At 37.8% G+C, this 16204-nt stretch overlaps 1 protein-coding gene across 8 annotated transcripts in view; it reads left to right on the forward strand.

Moving 5' to 3' along the window:
- meis2 (Meis homeobox 2) overlaps positions 1-16204 on the forward strand; it is a 215197-nt gene that overhangs the window by 41816 nt on the left and 157177 nt on the right. For 4 of the 8 annotated variants that reach the window (XM_008103147.3, XM_008103182.3, XM_008103154.3 and 1 more), the window contains exon 8: positions 6819-6920. The exons of the other annotated variants lie outside the window; for them this stretch is intronic. In XM_008103147.3, the coding sequence (XP_008101354.1) occupies positions 6819-6920 (102 nt within the window). The remainder of the gene's footprint in view (positions 1-6818; positions 6921-16204) is intronic. 8 annotated transcript variants of the gene reach the window in all.

A 16204-nucleotide genomic window follows, 5' to 3' on the forward strand; every position in this document is an offset into this window, starting at 1 on the left:
CTTTGTTTATTTATTTAAGATGTTTATACCCCGCCTTTCTCAACCCTGGAGGGGACTCAAGGCGGCTTTACACGTAGGCAACTATTTGGTGCCCTAAAACAATTTACAATTGAAAGAAACATTTTAAAATAGAATTATAAAATACATTAAAGCATTTAAAACAATGCCTTCACTATTAGCCATGCTATCCACAACTGTAATCCAGGCTGTTCCAATAGTCATTGCACATAATTCCATATCTCTCTATTACAAAAGTTCTCCAAAGGCTTGATCACAAAGCCACATTTTCACTCTCTTAGGGAAGAACAGGAGGGAGGGGGCTGATCTAATATCCCTGGGGAGGGAATGCCACAGCTGAGGGGCCACCACTGAGAAGGCCCTGTCTCTCGTCCCCACCAACTGCACCTACGAAGGAGGTGGGATCGGGAGCAGGGTTTCCCCAGATGATACTAAACTCTGAGATGATTCATAGGGGGAGATCCATTCAGATAGGTAAGCTGGGCCAGAATTGTTTAGGGCTGTATATATATGTCTGTCTAATGTCTATAAATCAATAAAATAAAATTAAAATACCTAGCCTGATAATGTGTACATGGACTCCAACACAAAGATAAAAAGTAACAAATTTTAATTGAAAATATCCAAAATATGCAGAAGCCATTTACTTCTCCTAGAGTATGACTGGAACTTTTGTTAAATATTGGGAACCCAAGGTGAAACTGATTGAATGCTAGCCTCAGGTCCTTGACAGCCGCATCAATTGACTAAAGCCAGAACAATACAGTAGCACACTATTTTCCATCCCCACTTTTTATTTTGTGGAAAAGATTGTTCATTTTCATAGTTTTGAGTTGTGTGCCAATGCACAGGGTTGGCAGGAAACTGTCAGCATATCAGTCTTTTATATTGGACGCACACATGATTACACTTTTTTTTTTACTGGACATATCAGAAAATGAACTATTGCTTTAAAAGAACTTCAGAGTAGTACCAATGTTCATGGAAAAAAAATAAAAAAAATGCATACCCTCTAATCCCACCAAGAAGGTGGGGGAAGTTCTTATTCACTAGTTTTGATTCTCTATTGCATGTGACAATGTGTTGGTGATCTCTCTTCTTGTAAAATGCTATTATAATGTCTATAGTGGTCATTTGTAGAGATAGCTTCTTGCAGCTTGTTGGACAATAGGTATGAATTATCCTTTTGTTGTCATAGATGTTGTGATTACTGCTTGTTACTAAATCCTACTCTAGAAATCTATAACTTCTGAAAAAGATAGCTACAGATATTCCATTCTGAAAGATGGGCCAGTCTTGAAGAAAACAGGTTGCATTTTCTTTTTCAACTAAAATATGTCTGTGAGCTTCAGTACTGATTTCTCAGCTAGTTGGGTCCCAGGAGGAATTACTGAGCACTGCACTGCTCAGGGAGTTGCAGCTGTATAAGATGGGGAAAATGTAGTTTGTACGAATTGTTCTTTACCTTGGTTTGGGTTCAGAATGGCAGCTGCACTCCGACTTTGTGTGTGACAGCACAAAGGACAGCAAAATTGAAAAGCAAGTCAGCAAGTAGAGAGACAAAAGCAACCATCAGCTAATACAGCTCCACATGGCCTGACTAATTTATGAGAAAAAACTGTTCTGTTCATTGGATCAGCACTCTGAGGAGGCAGGTGGAATTGTAGGAAGTTTTCATTGACTCTCTTGAGCAACTAAGGAAGCCACTAGAGATTCTTCTCAGTTTGAACTTTATCAGGGTCTACGCTTAATCAATAAGGTATTGGAAAAAGAATTAATTACTAAAGCAGAATAAAACAGCTGCATTTTAAACTAAGGATCTATCAATTCAGTAATCTTCCAGTTACAGGCTAGGTGCCGTGAGGATCATTTTGACTTCATGTAATGAGGAACTGAGGGAGTTTCCTCCTGAACAGGCTGGGAATTCACATTAGCCTGTTTCAGCTATTTGTCATCAGTACAACTCATTTCCCTGCTTCTGAATTATCGTTTGTGTTTGATATACTGTCAAACCCATAGAATCCCCATATTCGTGGGACTGGATGTATTAATGTGGAAATCATTATCACCATGAGAAAAAAGTCTTAACCTTCCCGAGCCTCTTTATTCTAAAGCCCATGGCCTGAGTGGGTTCATGCCGGACATACCTCTATTGTGCTCATTGTGAGGGTCAGAGACCTGCCTGTTGAAGAAGCAGTAATTTGGACACAGCCTGTAAATGTTTCATCTGTAATTTCCATAATGGTGAATTTCAAGGAGGGCTGAGAAGGGTTATGGGAGATGAATTAGGTTTTTAGTGAGCTCATTAGGAAGCCAAACAGAGTTTAGACAGCAAGGCGGTGAGTGTAGCTGTAATCAGTTCTGCTCGCTTTGTTCCCTGCCTTCGGGACATTTTTTCAGAAACTTCATGGCAGGGGATGATGAGAATATAGTGAGCAAAGGCTGCAATCTGATGGTTGACTTGTTGACTTGTAAACCTCTTAATTCATTTTTTGTTCAATTTAATCTTTTCTTTCTTAAGGAAAATTAGTTGAATGTTAGCCCGCTTTGCACTATTCACCTTTTAAATTATGCTCATTTTGAAGAGCTTGTTATGCCTGAATAAACATGAAATGACTTGGCATTTTCCCATAAGAGGCACACCCATTTTAACACCATGTATTTACCATTCCTGGAAATGTCTTATTAACTTCCGAAAATCTGCGAGCATGATATTTTTGGGCTACTGTAACACACCTCTTGGCAGTCACAGAAGGCAGTTTGGTTAATGCCTCATAATATCCATTTTTATTCTCAACATGAAGAAAGGCTCTCTATAGAAAATTGATGCAGTTTGCTCAGCTAATTTTCATGCTCATTCCAATTAATTTAACATGACCCAGATTTTCTTCCTCGGGCTCATCCTGACTAATTAGTAAGGCAACACCTAGAACAAGTTCTGTTTAATAACATTGAGGAACACTAGTTGTGAGTGATTTTGATGCTAATAAAGATATTCACTGGTGGGACAGACATTTGATGTCAATTATGGTATGTAATTTAGAAGTCCCAATGTGCTAAGGAGAGTATAAGAAGGCTAGCAAATCACTATGGGGAGATAATAGTGTTTTAAAGTCTTCCACAGCACCTAACTACCCTGTGGGACCAATTAGGGTATGAGGGGTTTTCCCCCCCTTTTCTCCCCCCCCCTCTTCTTTCTTTTTTGGTACAACCAGTAGGATTTACAACTAATTCCACAATAATGAATGAGGAGGTGCTGTTTAGGAGTTATAGTCTATGAACCATCAAAAATAGGCTCAAGTCTAGAATTGCATAAAGGAAAAATAATAAAGGGTAGAAAAAGTACAGTCGCTTAGATGAAAGTGGTATTGCCCACAGTTCCTTGATTCAGGTTTCATTTTGCATGCTATATTTACATGGTCTATAAGTACTAAAACAGATCTGGATTTTTATTTTATACTTTAAAAGATACCCGATTTCTGGATATATGAGTGATGTTTCAAATATTGCAAAAATGATCCAAATAACCAGTCCATTTGTCCTAGCCTACTTTGGTTTTGAAGCTAGATTTAAAAAAAACCTCATCAGATACCTGTTCTGACTAATGTCAATGGGCCTCATTCTTTGCTGAGTTGTCTTTTGTAAATGTTCACAATAGTCTTATTTTAGGTCCAGATGAATTCTACTGTTTCATCACTGGTCATTAACCATAATGATAAAGATTGAATAAGCATGCCAACTTTGGGATATTAGAACAATTGAAGAGCAACATGACTGTAATCATAGACCTATCCATGGAATTTGGATTATTTTGCTTCCCAGCAGTGGAATCAGGATTTTTCCCTCTTGTTCAGTCCCTGTGCAGCACTCTATGGCACTGAAAATCTTCACTGATGGGCTTTCTAGCCTCTCAGAGCAAGTTTTTAGGGTACCTACAGGGAAAATGAAATAAGGGGAAATATTATTCTTTATCTGGCTCTACTAATGTGGATTTTAGGATTCAGTGGATGCATACAGTCAGATCCTGACCATGGAAGAACTGGTGTTTGATACTGGGGGAAAATGCATGGGTCTATCAGTGGACATTACCAAAGACTTTTTATTTTCATTCCCTAGGTCAGTTAAAATCAACCCAGTATTTCTCAAAACAATATGTACCTCTCTATAATTATCTGTTTGTTATACCAGAAATAGCTAAGATGACTGGCACCAAGAAACACAAGGATTGTTCTCAGGGCCCAGATTCAACAGAGATCAAGTTAGGGAAAGAGGAATGCTAGGAATAAAAAGAAAATGACCCTAATACTTAAATTGCCCTAAAACTATTCTATTCAGCACTTTAACATTTTAATTACAACTATTGAATAATAATTTAAAATGGCTCTGTATAAATTGTTAAAATTTAATTTATGAAAAGTTGCCAAAACATGATATGAAACATGATTATTGGGAAAGGGAGGAGGAGTAACACAAGGAAGGAGGAAGTGCAGGAAATCCAGGTTATTTCAAGAAAGAGTTTGGATGCAAAACTATGGATATGCTTATTAAAACAAACTGGAAAGACTTGATACTTCTAGAGACATTTTTCTCATCTGAATAGGTCCCAAGAAAGTCTTCAGTTTTACATCAAAGTCTTCCAGGTATTAGAATCACAGAAATTTAGAGCTGGAAGAGACCACAAGGACCATCCAGTCCAATCCCCTGTCATTCAGGATAAGCACAATCAAAGCACCCTCAGCAGGTGGCCATCTGGTCTCTGTCTAAAAACCTCAATAAAAAGAGATTCCACCACACTCAGAGGAAACAACATATTTCATTGTCAAACAGGTCTACCTGTCAGCAAGTTCTTTTTAATATTCAGGTGGAATCTCTTTTCCTGTGATTTGAATCCATTGCTCTGTGTGCTAGTATCTAGAGCAGCAGAAAACGAGCTTTCCCCGCCTCAGTATGACATCCTTTCAAATATTTAAACATGGCATGTCTCCTCTCAACCTTCTCATCTCCAAGCTAAACATACTGAAGGTATAACTTCTGCCATGTCACAGAATCATAGAGTTGGCAGTGACATTGTGGGCTATCAGGTTCAGTCTGCAGCTCAATGCAGAATTTCCAGAAGTATTCCCAACAGGGAGCTATCCAATCTCGTTCTGTCCAACCTTGTTCTGAAGACATCAGAAGAAGGATATCATTACTCTATGAGCACTGACCACTTAGCACAAAGGATACCAGAATTTGCTCCATTATGGGTACATGCTACATAGAGCAGATATGAATCAGCACAAGCCAAAGCTGCTTAATGTAGTTTTGGCCATGTTAACCAAAGTAATGGGTTGCTGCAAATCTACAACTTTGGGCCCATGTAAAGAGCTGAACTGGAACTGAAATGGAATCAGCTGATAAAGCATGGGCCCTGTTGGTCATTTGTTACCTGGAGTAATGTCTTCTGGAGCAGAGAATGGAAAAGGGAAGGAGGAGGAGAGGAAATGATTCCTCCTCTCCCTATGGCACCCCAGTCAATATCATTCCAGGTGATTCCAGGTGATGAGCCCATGTTGTACCTGCTGATCACTGTGACAAGGAGAATGGGAGGGGACAGAAGGAGTAGCCGTCTGGTAGTACCAAATCAGGGCAGCCACTGGGTAGCTGGTGGTAGTGTAAACCATCCCAGGTGCGATCCAGTATATGCCATGCTGGATCAGCCCTGGGGTAAGCATAGATTTGCCCTAGGAAATTGGTTCTATTGCCAAAATCTTCTCACAGTTAAGATGTTCTTTCTATATTTAGTCAACATCTACCTTCCTTTCATGTCAAACCATTAAACCCAGTTCTGTCCTCTGAAGAAGCAGAGAACAAGCCAGTATGTCTCTATGTAGCAGCCCTTGAGGTATTTAAATAGTTGGTCACATCTTCTCTTCTCTAAACTAAACAAGCCCAGCTCCTTCACACTCAACTTATATGGTTTGTTCCCTATATCTCTTATAATCCTCAACTGAAAATTCCATATATCAGCATATTTAGCTAAGAATTTTACTTACCTAATGGAGTTCAGATCTAATCTGAATAAAGGTGTAGTTTTGTGGAATCCATGAAATAGTTTTAAAAGAAACAAATAAGCATTAATGGCTCTTTTACATTTTTGTTTTTAAAATGGGAGCTTGTGTATATGATATAAATGAATCATAAAATTATCTAATGCTGTTTTTATCTAATAAACACCCTTACACCAATTTTTTATTTGTGCTGTGCAAGAAAACAAACAGTTTTGAACTAAAGTGAAACAAAAACCTGACATAGATGTCATCAGTTGTCTAGTTTGACTAACATATAACCAGCTAACTTAAGTGTACAGTACTACAATAAAATGATTATGTATGTAACTGAACACCTATGACTTGTGTACACAAATAGCAATGTCATTACAATTGTTAAACATTTCCATTTTCTTTTCTTAAGCATGTGTTATTAGTAACTTTATATTTAAGTCATAATGGCTGTTTTAATCTGGGACTGTATCCAGGTTTAAAGGTTTAATATATAAATGCAGTAACTAGCTATGTCCAATATTGGTGTTTTTATACATGAAGATAAACGTAGCATGTCACAACATCTGAAATGTTTACATTTAATTTTTAAAAAAATGGTTGGTTTCTTGTCTTCCATTGGGATTAGTAGCTTTTGAATATCATTGTACTTCCTAAATCAGAGCAATAAAATTTAAAGTTAAAAGGTTTAAGTTAAGCCTGCAAAAATAAAAAGTATCAGTGTTCGAACTTAACCCTTGACATTCTGGCATTTTCCAGACTGCCAGCCAAATGAACACTTTAGGAGGAGGTGTATAAATATGTCTGCAGCACCCAGAGAGTTAATCAACCCCATTGTGCATAGGTGTTGGAGCTCTTATGGTATGTAAGATCATACACAATTCAGAGTTATTTTGTATTCTCCTTTAATATATACGTGTTCCTAATAAGTAACGTCTGTAAGCATAGTTATCTTATTAGAACTATTAGATATGCATATATAAGGGGCTGAACTGAAATGGGTCTGGGACGCAGATTATACCTCTCAAATTCGAAATCCTGTGTGAGAGATTGTGCACCACAAACAATATCACAGTCATTCCCTTGCTCCCAGCAACAATGTATAGAGTAGTAAATTACAAAGGAGCTCAGTAGTAAGAAGGTTTTGAACTAGTTGGTCCTATAAATGGGGTGACAAAGAGTTTGATGGCTGAAATGGGTCCCTTAGCAAGAGTGGAACAGAATTAAAATTAAAGTTGTAGTTAATTGCCCTATTCACTCTTGAAGAGAATGGACTAGGCCAGTGGTTCTCAACCTGGGCTCCTCAGATGTTTTTGGCCTTCAACTCCCAGAAATCCTAACAGCTGGTAAACTGGCTGGGATTTCTGGGAGCTGTGGGCCAAAAACATCTGGCAACCCCAGGTTGAGAACCACTGGACTAAGCTCAGGGAGTTATCTGTCCCTCAATATGTATACATATGCTTTTAAATGCACCTGGACCTGAATTTTGAAAGGGCCATTGACAAGTTCTTTGTCAACCATTTCTGTGGCACACTGGTTCAAAACCATAATTGCTACCTTCTGTCTGTTACCACCACAGACAATCTAGGGCTTCTAATATATCTATGAGGACATTCAGAATAAATACAAGCTAGGCCCACACCCCACTATAGGAGTAATAAGGGGATGCAGGTTTGGGTTCCCTAAAAAGAGAAATGTTGTAACTGCTTCAGCTGGACCTGTAGGTTTCTGGGCAGTATAATATTTCTGTTCACTTTTCAGAGGCGGAGAAAGTGGATACAATAGGATTGTTGCTGAATAAGCTAACATGCACAAATTGCTGCATTTGCTTATTTACAATGCATAGGCCAGGATCCAGTTGTGTTCTTGCTCTGATGCAAGAAGCTCATCAACAAATCTCAAAGGAGGCAGGATTGTAGCTCCTGTTCATTTCCTCTTGGCCAACAATAGTTATTCCTTAGGGCTGGAAAACATCCAGAGCCGAGTTTGAAGCGGTACAGAAGATGGGATGGGGAGGAGAAGGAGACATTCTGTTGTAGGTCTGTGGGCAAATGTTGGCAGACAAATTGCTGCTACTGATGGAGTCCTTCCATCAGCCCGGAGCTTCACCTTGCTCTTGGCCAGAGTATTCATTTATTTGAAAAGGTTGTACAAGATCCTTCACTGTAATATAAAAATTGTAATTGGAGTTGGTCGTACAGCATCTTGTAGTAAACATCTCTTAACATGCAATGGTAACTGCTAAAACTTTTGGTATTAGGTCCTAGTAAATATTGTTTCTGGGTTGTTGTATGTTTTCAGGGCTCTATGGCCATGTTCCAGAAGTATTCTCTCCTGACATTTCACCCACATCTATGGCAGGCATCCTCAGAGGTTATGAGGTACCTCACAACCTCTGAGGATGCCTGCCATAGATGTGGGCGAAACATCAGGAGAGAATACTTCTGGAACATGGCCATACAGCCCAGAAAACATACAACAACCCTGTGATCCCGGCCATGAAAGCCTTCGACAACTCAATGTTGTTTCTCTCAGGAACATTGCTTTATTGCAGAACTACTAAGAATAAACAGATTTTTTCCAGTCTTGAATTTTTGTATTCAGTTTATAGACTTTCATGCAATAATTATGGGCTGGATTCATCATCTGTGTGACACAGATACACACACATGTATATATGCCTTAGAATCTCAGATTTTACAATTAGTAAAGTTTCTGGATTATCACACTCTCAGGTGATTTGGCTAACAGAGTATAGTAATATGAACATTAAAGGCTCTTAAAATTTGTAGCATTAATTAAAAAATTACAGTATCTGAAAACAATATTACAATACATAAAGTGCATTTAGAGAGGAATAAATACTTATACTTAATTTCAAGCACAATCATTTCTCTAAAAGTGGCTCCAAGTGCTCTTTCTTACAAGCCATTTTTAGGCGGTTAAATTTTTATATGTAAGTAATAAAACCTTAAAATCTAGGCTTCTAATGAGAATATTAATAGACCACTGGTAATTTCACTGTAGTAGGTAACATTATAACAAAGATGACTGTTATATAAAAAGGTAGTGCTACTTAACTTCATGTTTAACAATGCTTTCTGTTGTAAACTATTCTTCATTAAAATATTCCATTATTTGATTCTGTAGTGATTGTAGGAAAATGTTTGAAAGCTTTCCTATAATCTCTTCTTGGAAAAAAGTAATTTGTTTAACCATTGATGATGAAATAAGCATGTTTTTATGTATCAAACCATACAGAGCATAGTAGAAATTATCAATTTATACAAAATACTTCTATATACAGCTTTGTAATAGAGCAGCAATTCAAGTTCTCAAAGGCCAAAGAGGTTTGCAGAAGCACTAAACATGAAATAGCTAGTTACTAGAATTGTATTTATAAGTAGCATACTGCCGTCTTAGGCATATTTGAGTCGTATGTCTCACTGGGAGCCTCTGGTGGCACAGTGGGTTAAACTGTTGAGCTGCTGAACTTGCTGACTGAAAGGTCGGTGGTTCGAATCTGGGGAGTGGGGTGAGTTCCCACTGTTAGCCACAGCTTCTGCCAACCTAGCAGTTTGAAAACATCCAAATGTGAGTAGATCAATAGGTACTGCTCCAGTGGGAAGGTAATGGCTCTCCATGCTGTCGTGCTGACCACATGACCTTGGCAGCGTCTACAGACAATGCCTGCTCTTTGGCTTAGAAATGGAGATAAGCATCAACTCCCCAGAGTCAGATACGACTGGACTTAAAGTCAGGGGAAAACATTTACTTTTACCTATGTCTCACTGAAAAGAACCTGGGAAATTAAAGTAAGTTCCTTTAAGAAGACTGAATCTAATAACACATTGAAGATAGTCTTAAAGATGGGAACATCTTTCTACCACTCTTTGGGTTTGGATTGCTTCAATATGTCATTAAATTCATTCATAAAATTAGCATAGAGTTGGAAGAAACCACAGGGGTCCTAGCCAGGCATGGGCAAACTTTGACCCTCCAGGTATTTTGGACTTCAACACCCACAATTCCTATCAGCCGGTAGGAAGTTGAAGTCCTGGTGGGTCCTGGTGGGTCAAAGTTTGCCCATGCCTGATCTAGCCCCATTCTGTCATTCAGTAACACACTATTTAAGCACTCCCATCAGATGGTCATCCAGCATCTGTTTAAAAACAACAAGGGAAAGATCTTGAAAGGAATTTTCCAAACTCTGTTAAAAACCTTTAAAAATGTTGTGACAAGAAAGCAGTAACTCCTGCAGCACTTTGTAATATGTTTATGTGTCACAGAACCTTTTACTTCAAAAAACCCAAAAGTTGACTTTCATGTCAATTGCTTTTGAAAGGCTCCTGAGTATCAAAATTTGTTTGCCTTGTGGGTAGTAGATTTTATTGTTATCTGGATCATGGTTGAAGAAATCTATCCAGTTGGATGTGAGTTTTTTGTAGGCAAGAGCTGCAAATGAAATGTGAAAAGGATCACAGCAAAAGCTAGGAAAAAAACCCATCAGGTCATATCTAACTTAAACATCAGGCACAAGTTTTAGTTAATATCTAATTGGCACTTTTAAAGCTGAGCTTCAACTGAAGTAATGGCAGTTATACAGAAAATTATCTCACTTAACTCTTTTTTAAAACCTGATGAAGAAACTGGTGGTCTTAAAATATTTATGAGCATTTAACTAACTCTATTTAACTATTTTTTAAAATATTGATTGCCTTTTTCTTACTAAAATCATTAAAGCAACACTTTGCTTCATGGGAAGAAATTATTCAGAGCTGAACTTTTGAATCTTTGTTAGAAAAAAGTGAGTAGATATGTACAAAAGGCACCAGATTCCATCTGATCTTGAAAGATAAACAGAGTTTACCCCTGGTTAGTTTTTTTATGGGAAACTGCCAATGAATACTATATTTCAGAGGAAGTAATAGCAAAACCACCTTTGACTACCTTACAAAATTCATAGGATCTGTATAGATTGACAGGGAACTTGAAGGCACACACATATCTAGTTGTATTTAGCAGTTAATGCTAGATACAACCATGCATATGAAATCAGTGTCATCTGTGGAATTCATTTCCAAAAGATACCACATGCATCTGAATAAGTTTTACTGGAATCAAAGAAAACATGCTGAGGATATGCATTCTTTTGCTATAAAATGCAATTTTCCAAGCCCTGTACCAAAGTGATTTGATACTTTTGATACTTTTGATCTGTACATAATATTCTACTCCTAGCCAACAATGTGCTGTCATCTATAACTAATTTTTCCTTAAAAAAACCCCCAGTTTTTGTAAGTTTCAGTTTTGAATTTAGGTATCAAATTTGTGTTAATATATTGTATTAACAACAGCATAACTAACTAAAACCTTTTCTACCAGAATTCCATTTCAGTGAAATACCATGATATGTCACTAGTCATAAAAATTAAAGTTTGTTGAACTTCAATTTAGCGAAATTTCATAAGCCTATGTTAGATGTAGCTCTGAACTTACTCTTCTTACTTATGGAAATCTGATATTAGAAATCAGTGGAGGTTATATGTTAACAAGAAAAGCAAGGTTTCATCTCCAGGCATACAGTTTGGCAACACATTTCCTAAATTTCTAAGTATAACTTTAGAAATTAAGGTCTTAACTTTAATATTCAGTTATAGTCTGGAAAAAAAAACTTTATATATCTTAGTAATACATTCCTGATGATCATCTCCTTTTTTCTCTTCCCTTCTTTCCTTTCTTCATGTTGCAGCAAGAGCAGTGATAGTATCTGCCACATTCTTTAGATAACTTAAAGACAGCAGTTTTCTTTGCTTGGGAATGAAAGCTGTGAACTCCTTGTTTGTAGAAATGACACAGAAGGGAGGTGAACAGCACATTAGGAAGCTAAACCATGAGACTGGGCAGACCGAGCAAAGTTGAATTTGAGAGCTGGGAGTTAACTGGGCATTTGTCCCTGATCTCCTCCTTAATAAACCCTGAACATTAACTGTGGTTGAGGGCAGCTGAGAGCTCACTAAAAATGAATCATTGAGATGTTCAGAGAGGAGCTTTACTATAATATATGGGGAAGAAGGTTAACAAACTCTGCTATATATAGTTACATATAAGAGATATTTGTTCATTGTGAATTAGTCATGATTGCTCCAGACACTGTGCAATATTTGAAATTTAAAGGTCTTCTTTTAAGAATTCAATTTTCAAACATTTCATGAGAGGACAGCGGTAGGTTCAGCTTCAGTCAAATTTATCTGTATCTGTGTTTAAGCACAAAGCTAAGTTACCAAAGATGTAATTTAAAAAACTATTATTTGTCCATGTGGCGATGTACAAGCAGTGTACACATGGTAAAGATCTCAACACAGGAAAAATGTATCTTGTATAGTGGCCCCTCAAGTACTGTATTTTGGCATTTGTGTCATTTAAGCAGAGACTAAAAACGTCTTAATCATTGCAGCTATAGTTGGGCAATATGGCAAGCAAATAAATGTGAGTGAGTAGGTTTGTATGGTATTGTTAAGTAGAGGCTGGTTATGACTTGTTAATCACAACGAAAGAACAGAGAAGAAATTATGAAACTATACTATTAACTAATTTGCCAGTGACAAGAAGAAAAATGGCACCACATTTACATATGTGTCCATCTGTCTGCTTTTACACTTTTTGTCTTCAGCAGTGGGTGAAATGGTTTTAATCCAAGCAGCAGTCAGATCCCCCCCACCATATACTTTCTTTCCTCCTGTTTATTTGAGGGTGGGGGAGGATGAGATTTTCTTGACAATAGCAAGTTCTTAATAGGTCTTTCAAGAAATCGCATCTCTATGACCACATTAGTTATAATGTGAGTGGCAGAAAAATCTCCATGGATAATTTTGGGTTAGTTAGTAGATTGTTACCATCTCAGTACTGCTGATATCCCTAATCTCAGGTCAGCATGAAGCTGCAGTGGTTACAATCCTGTTGCCTGATGTACTATGAATGAAAGTGCTTTCTGTCAGAAACATGTGGTCTCTTCAGTACAGAGCCTGTGTAAATCCTGTGTAAATAGAGGGAGGCTAACAAAGGATGAGCCCCTGCAGCTCAGAGCATTTGGAGCCATTTGGGGGCTGAATTTGCTAAATGCTGCTTATACCGCCTGAAAAGTTGAAGAGAAAGGAGCTTAAATTCCCTTCTTTTTTTCTCTTTCTACTCATTCCCTGGGGGAGGGAGGGTGTTCAGGGCCAGAGAAACTTGAGGTAAGCCTATGAAGACTGTTTTTTCAGTGCTCTTTTGAGTGTGAAAAAGGTGGCATGGGTCACTGTCCCTTCTCTAATGTCAGAAAATCCACACAGTTAGTAAATGTTGCATGTAAACTAACATATTTCATCCTTCCCTTCACTACATGGCATTGGGCCATGAATTGGTCACTTAAAAACTGGGGAAAACTGTGTTAACTTATCTAGATAGTTTAGCACAGCGGGCTGATAAGAGAGCTGAAGAATTAGCAGGTGTTCTTCATTTTCCATACTGGAACTTTTTAACAAGAAAAATATTCTGCTTTGAAAGAAAAATATGAAAATTCAAGCTACTGTTTAGAATTAGCAGCCATTTGGTGCAGTAAGTGTAGCTGATAGATGCCCATAAGTAACTAAAAAATCAAGCAGGTAGAGAAAACCATTACTAAATCCAAGGAATATTAATCCCAATTAATTTTAAACAAGAGAACTGTAAGAAACAAAAACAGTCATAGCCTATATAATGAGCTACTGCCTTTCTCGTGGCTAGTGAGGCCTCTTCCATGACATGAATGGGTGAAGTCCATTTTATTATAATGCATCCTGGTTCCATGTCCATCTTATTACCTGAAGCACTTGGGCATGCAGAGGGTCACGGGGTAGATTGTAGAAATCAAGGCCTTAGGAATTAAAAGTAATTTTGTCCCACACGGTTTCTTTCCATTTTGGGGCTGATAATCCAGTGCTGCTCCATTTGGTGAGGATAGTTGTTAGTGCCATAGCAGAATCGGCCTGCGCTTTTCTACCAGATTGTTGGCTCCTAAAGCTCACTCCAGCAATTGCTATGACACTCTACTAGAACAACAATGGTTATGGTCCTATTATGACACTTATAACCTAGCAATTTGTAAGGTCAAGATGACGGTTGCAAAGTATGAGTCTCTTACAGAAACATATCACAAACAGAAAATGGTTGAGCAAAGGAATCTATGTCCAATTAGATTTTTTATGGTTACCAAATGTGTATTTTGCAGTTATCCTAGGACAGAACTACTGTAGATGTTTTCCTTGGCTTCCATGTATTTCCTTAAAAGCACTATAATTTACTCTCCCTGGAGAAAGGAAGTATTCATTGTTGAGCCCAAAGATGATACATGTTACAGTAGTGATGTGGGACGTTTCTGACACAATGTGTCTCTTTGTGTTATGTGTAAATTAAGTTAGGGAAGGTCAGTTACAACCATGAACAGAAAATCTTATTTGGAATGGAAGTTCCCAAGCAAGGTAAAAATCAGTCCAAAGTATGTGGGCTCCTAAAGAGGTACTTGCATATTTGAGGTAAAAAAGGCAGATATTACAGCCATGTAAAATTTGATACTGGTATAAATAAGGCATGAGGTTTAGGAATTGATAGGGAAATGATTTCTTGAGACTGACTGCAGCCACTTAACCATTTGTAGGCAAAACGCCAGGAAAGAATGCTCCTGGTGTATGGCCATACAGCCCAGAAAACTCACAGCAACCCGCTTAACTATTTGTTCTGAAATATCTGGCATGCAAAGGCTCTGCGAATCGATAGGATACTGTAGAAAGGGTGTTGAACTTTGGTCTGGAAAAGGTGGGCTCATATTTTAGATCACCCATAGATGTTTCCAGTAGTTTCTGATGCAATAATCCAGCTGCAGCTGCAGTATGTCCCAAAGTAATTAGTTGGAGGACTGTGGTGCACCAGAAAGTAAATAATCTAAGTATTAAAGTATTTCATTACATTCTAAATCAATATGTATTCCTCTGATTTCAAGTTTACTTTCAATTGTATCCATTTGTGATCAACTTTGTAAATCAGTTTGCGAAACAAGCTGAATTACTTGTAGAATGTTGTTGATTTCTAGCAAATAGATGTAATTGGGTCTGATCTGTCTCGTCCTGTACTGTATCAAAACACTGACACACTCTGTAGGCCAGCTATAGAATGCTTTTTTTTTTTTTTTTGCAGAGCTAGAGTTCTTGTTGTCTTCCTGAGATTGTTTTCATTGTACTGATATTGTTTCCAGACCCCCGGCATGTATTATTCTCATTGTCGTCATCCACTATCATCATATTTTGTGATTTTGCACACGAGAACTATCCTTATTGTGTGGGAGGGGATGGCCCCACATTTTAATAAATGAAGAATTTTAGTATTATCTATTCTTTTAATATGCTGTATTAATAATATATCAGAGAAACTATTCATGCAAACCCTTTGAAGACTGTGTAGCAATCTATTTTTTTGTAAAAATAAAATTTATGGACTGTAAGTAGATAATAATTGATGCCCTTCCCAGTAACTAAGAAAAGTAGTGTAAATGATGGAACGTATTTTATTAAGCTTTAAAGTACTACTGTGATAGAAATCATCATTTAATATAGTGTTTTCTATGTGAATGTTACCATTTATTTATTCAGTTCATAGCCTTTTAATATGCATATATAGCCCATGCACATACCAAACAAACAAATAAATAAATAAATAGGAAAGGGCAGTAAAATCACCAACTTCATAATATATGATTATATTAGTACTGCCTTGGTGTACTAGTTCATTGGCATTTCAGGGCCCACTAGAGGCAAGTGTGATTGAGATCTGTGATTTTAAGAAAAGGAGTATGTCATGAAAGGGCCTCTTTACATGTTGTGTATCATCCTTGGAATCTAACAGAAAGACAGTCAGTGAACCAGTGGGAGATAGTGCTGCCAGGAACAGCATTAAATACATCTGCTCCGTTCCGTCCCTGGGGAGTGGTGCACTGTATTGCACACAATGGTTGAGATCTAGGGGAACATTGGCGGCATTGTGCCTTGCTGCTGTGGGGATGGGGATGCCGAGTAGAGAACACGAAAAAGCAACACAGAGACTGGCCCTCTGAGGGACCGGATCCTCCATTCCCT

Source organism: Anolis carolinensis, chromosome 1 (assembly GCF_035594765.1).
Source record: "Anolis carolinensis isolate JA03-04 chromosome 1, rAnoCar3.1.pri, whole genome shotgun sequence".
NCBI lineage: Eukaryota > Metazoa > Chordata > Lepidosauria > Squamata > Dactyloidae > Anolis > Anolis carolinensis.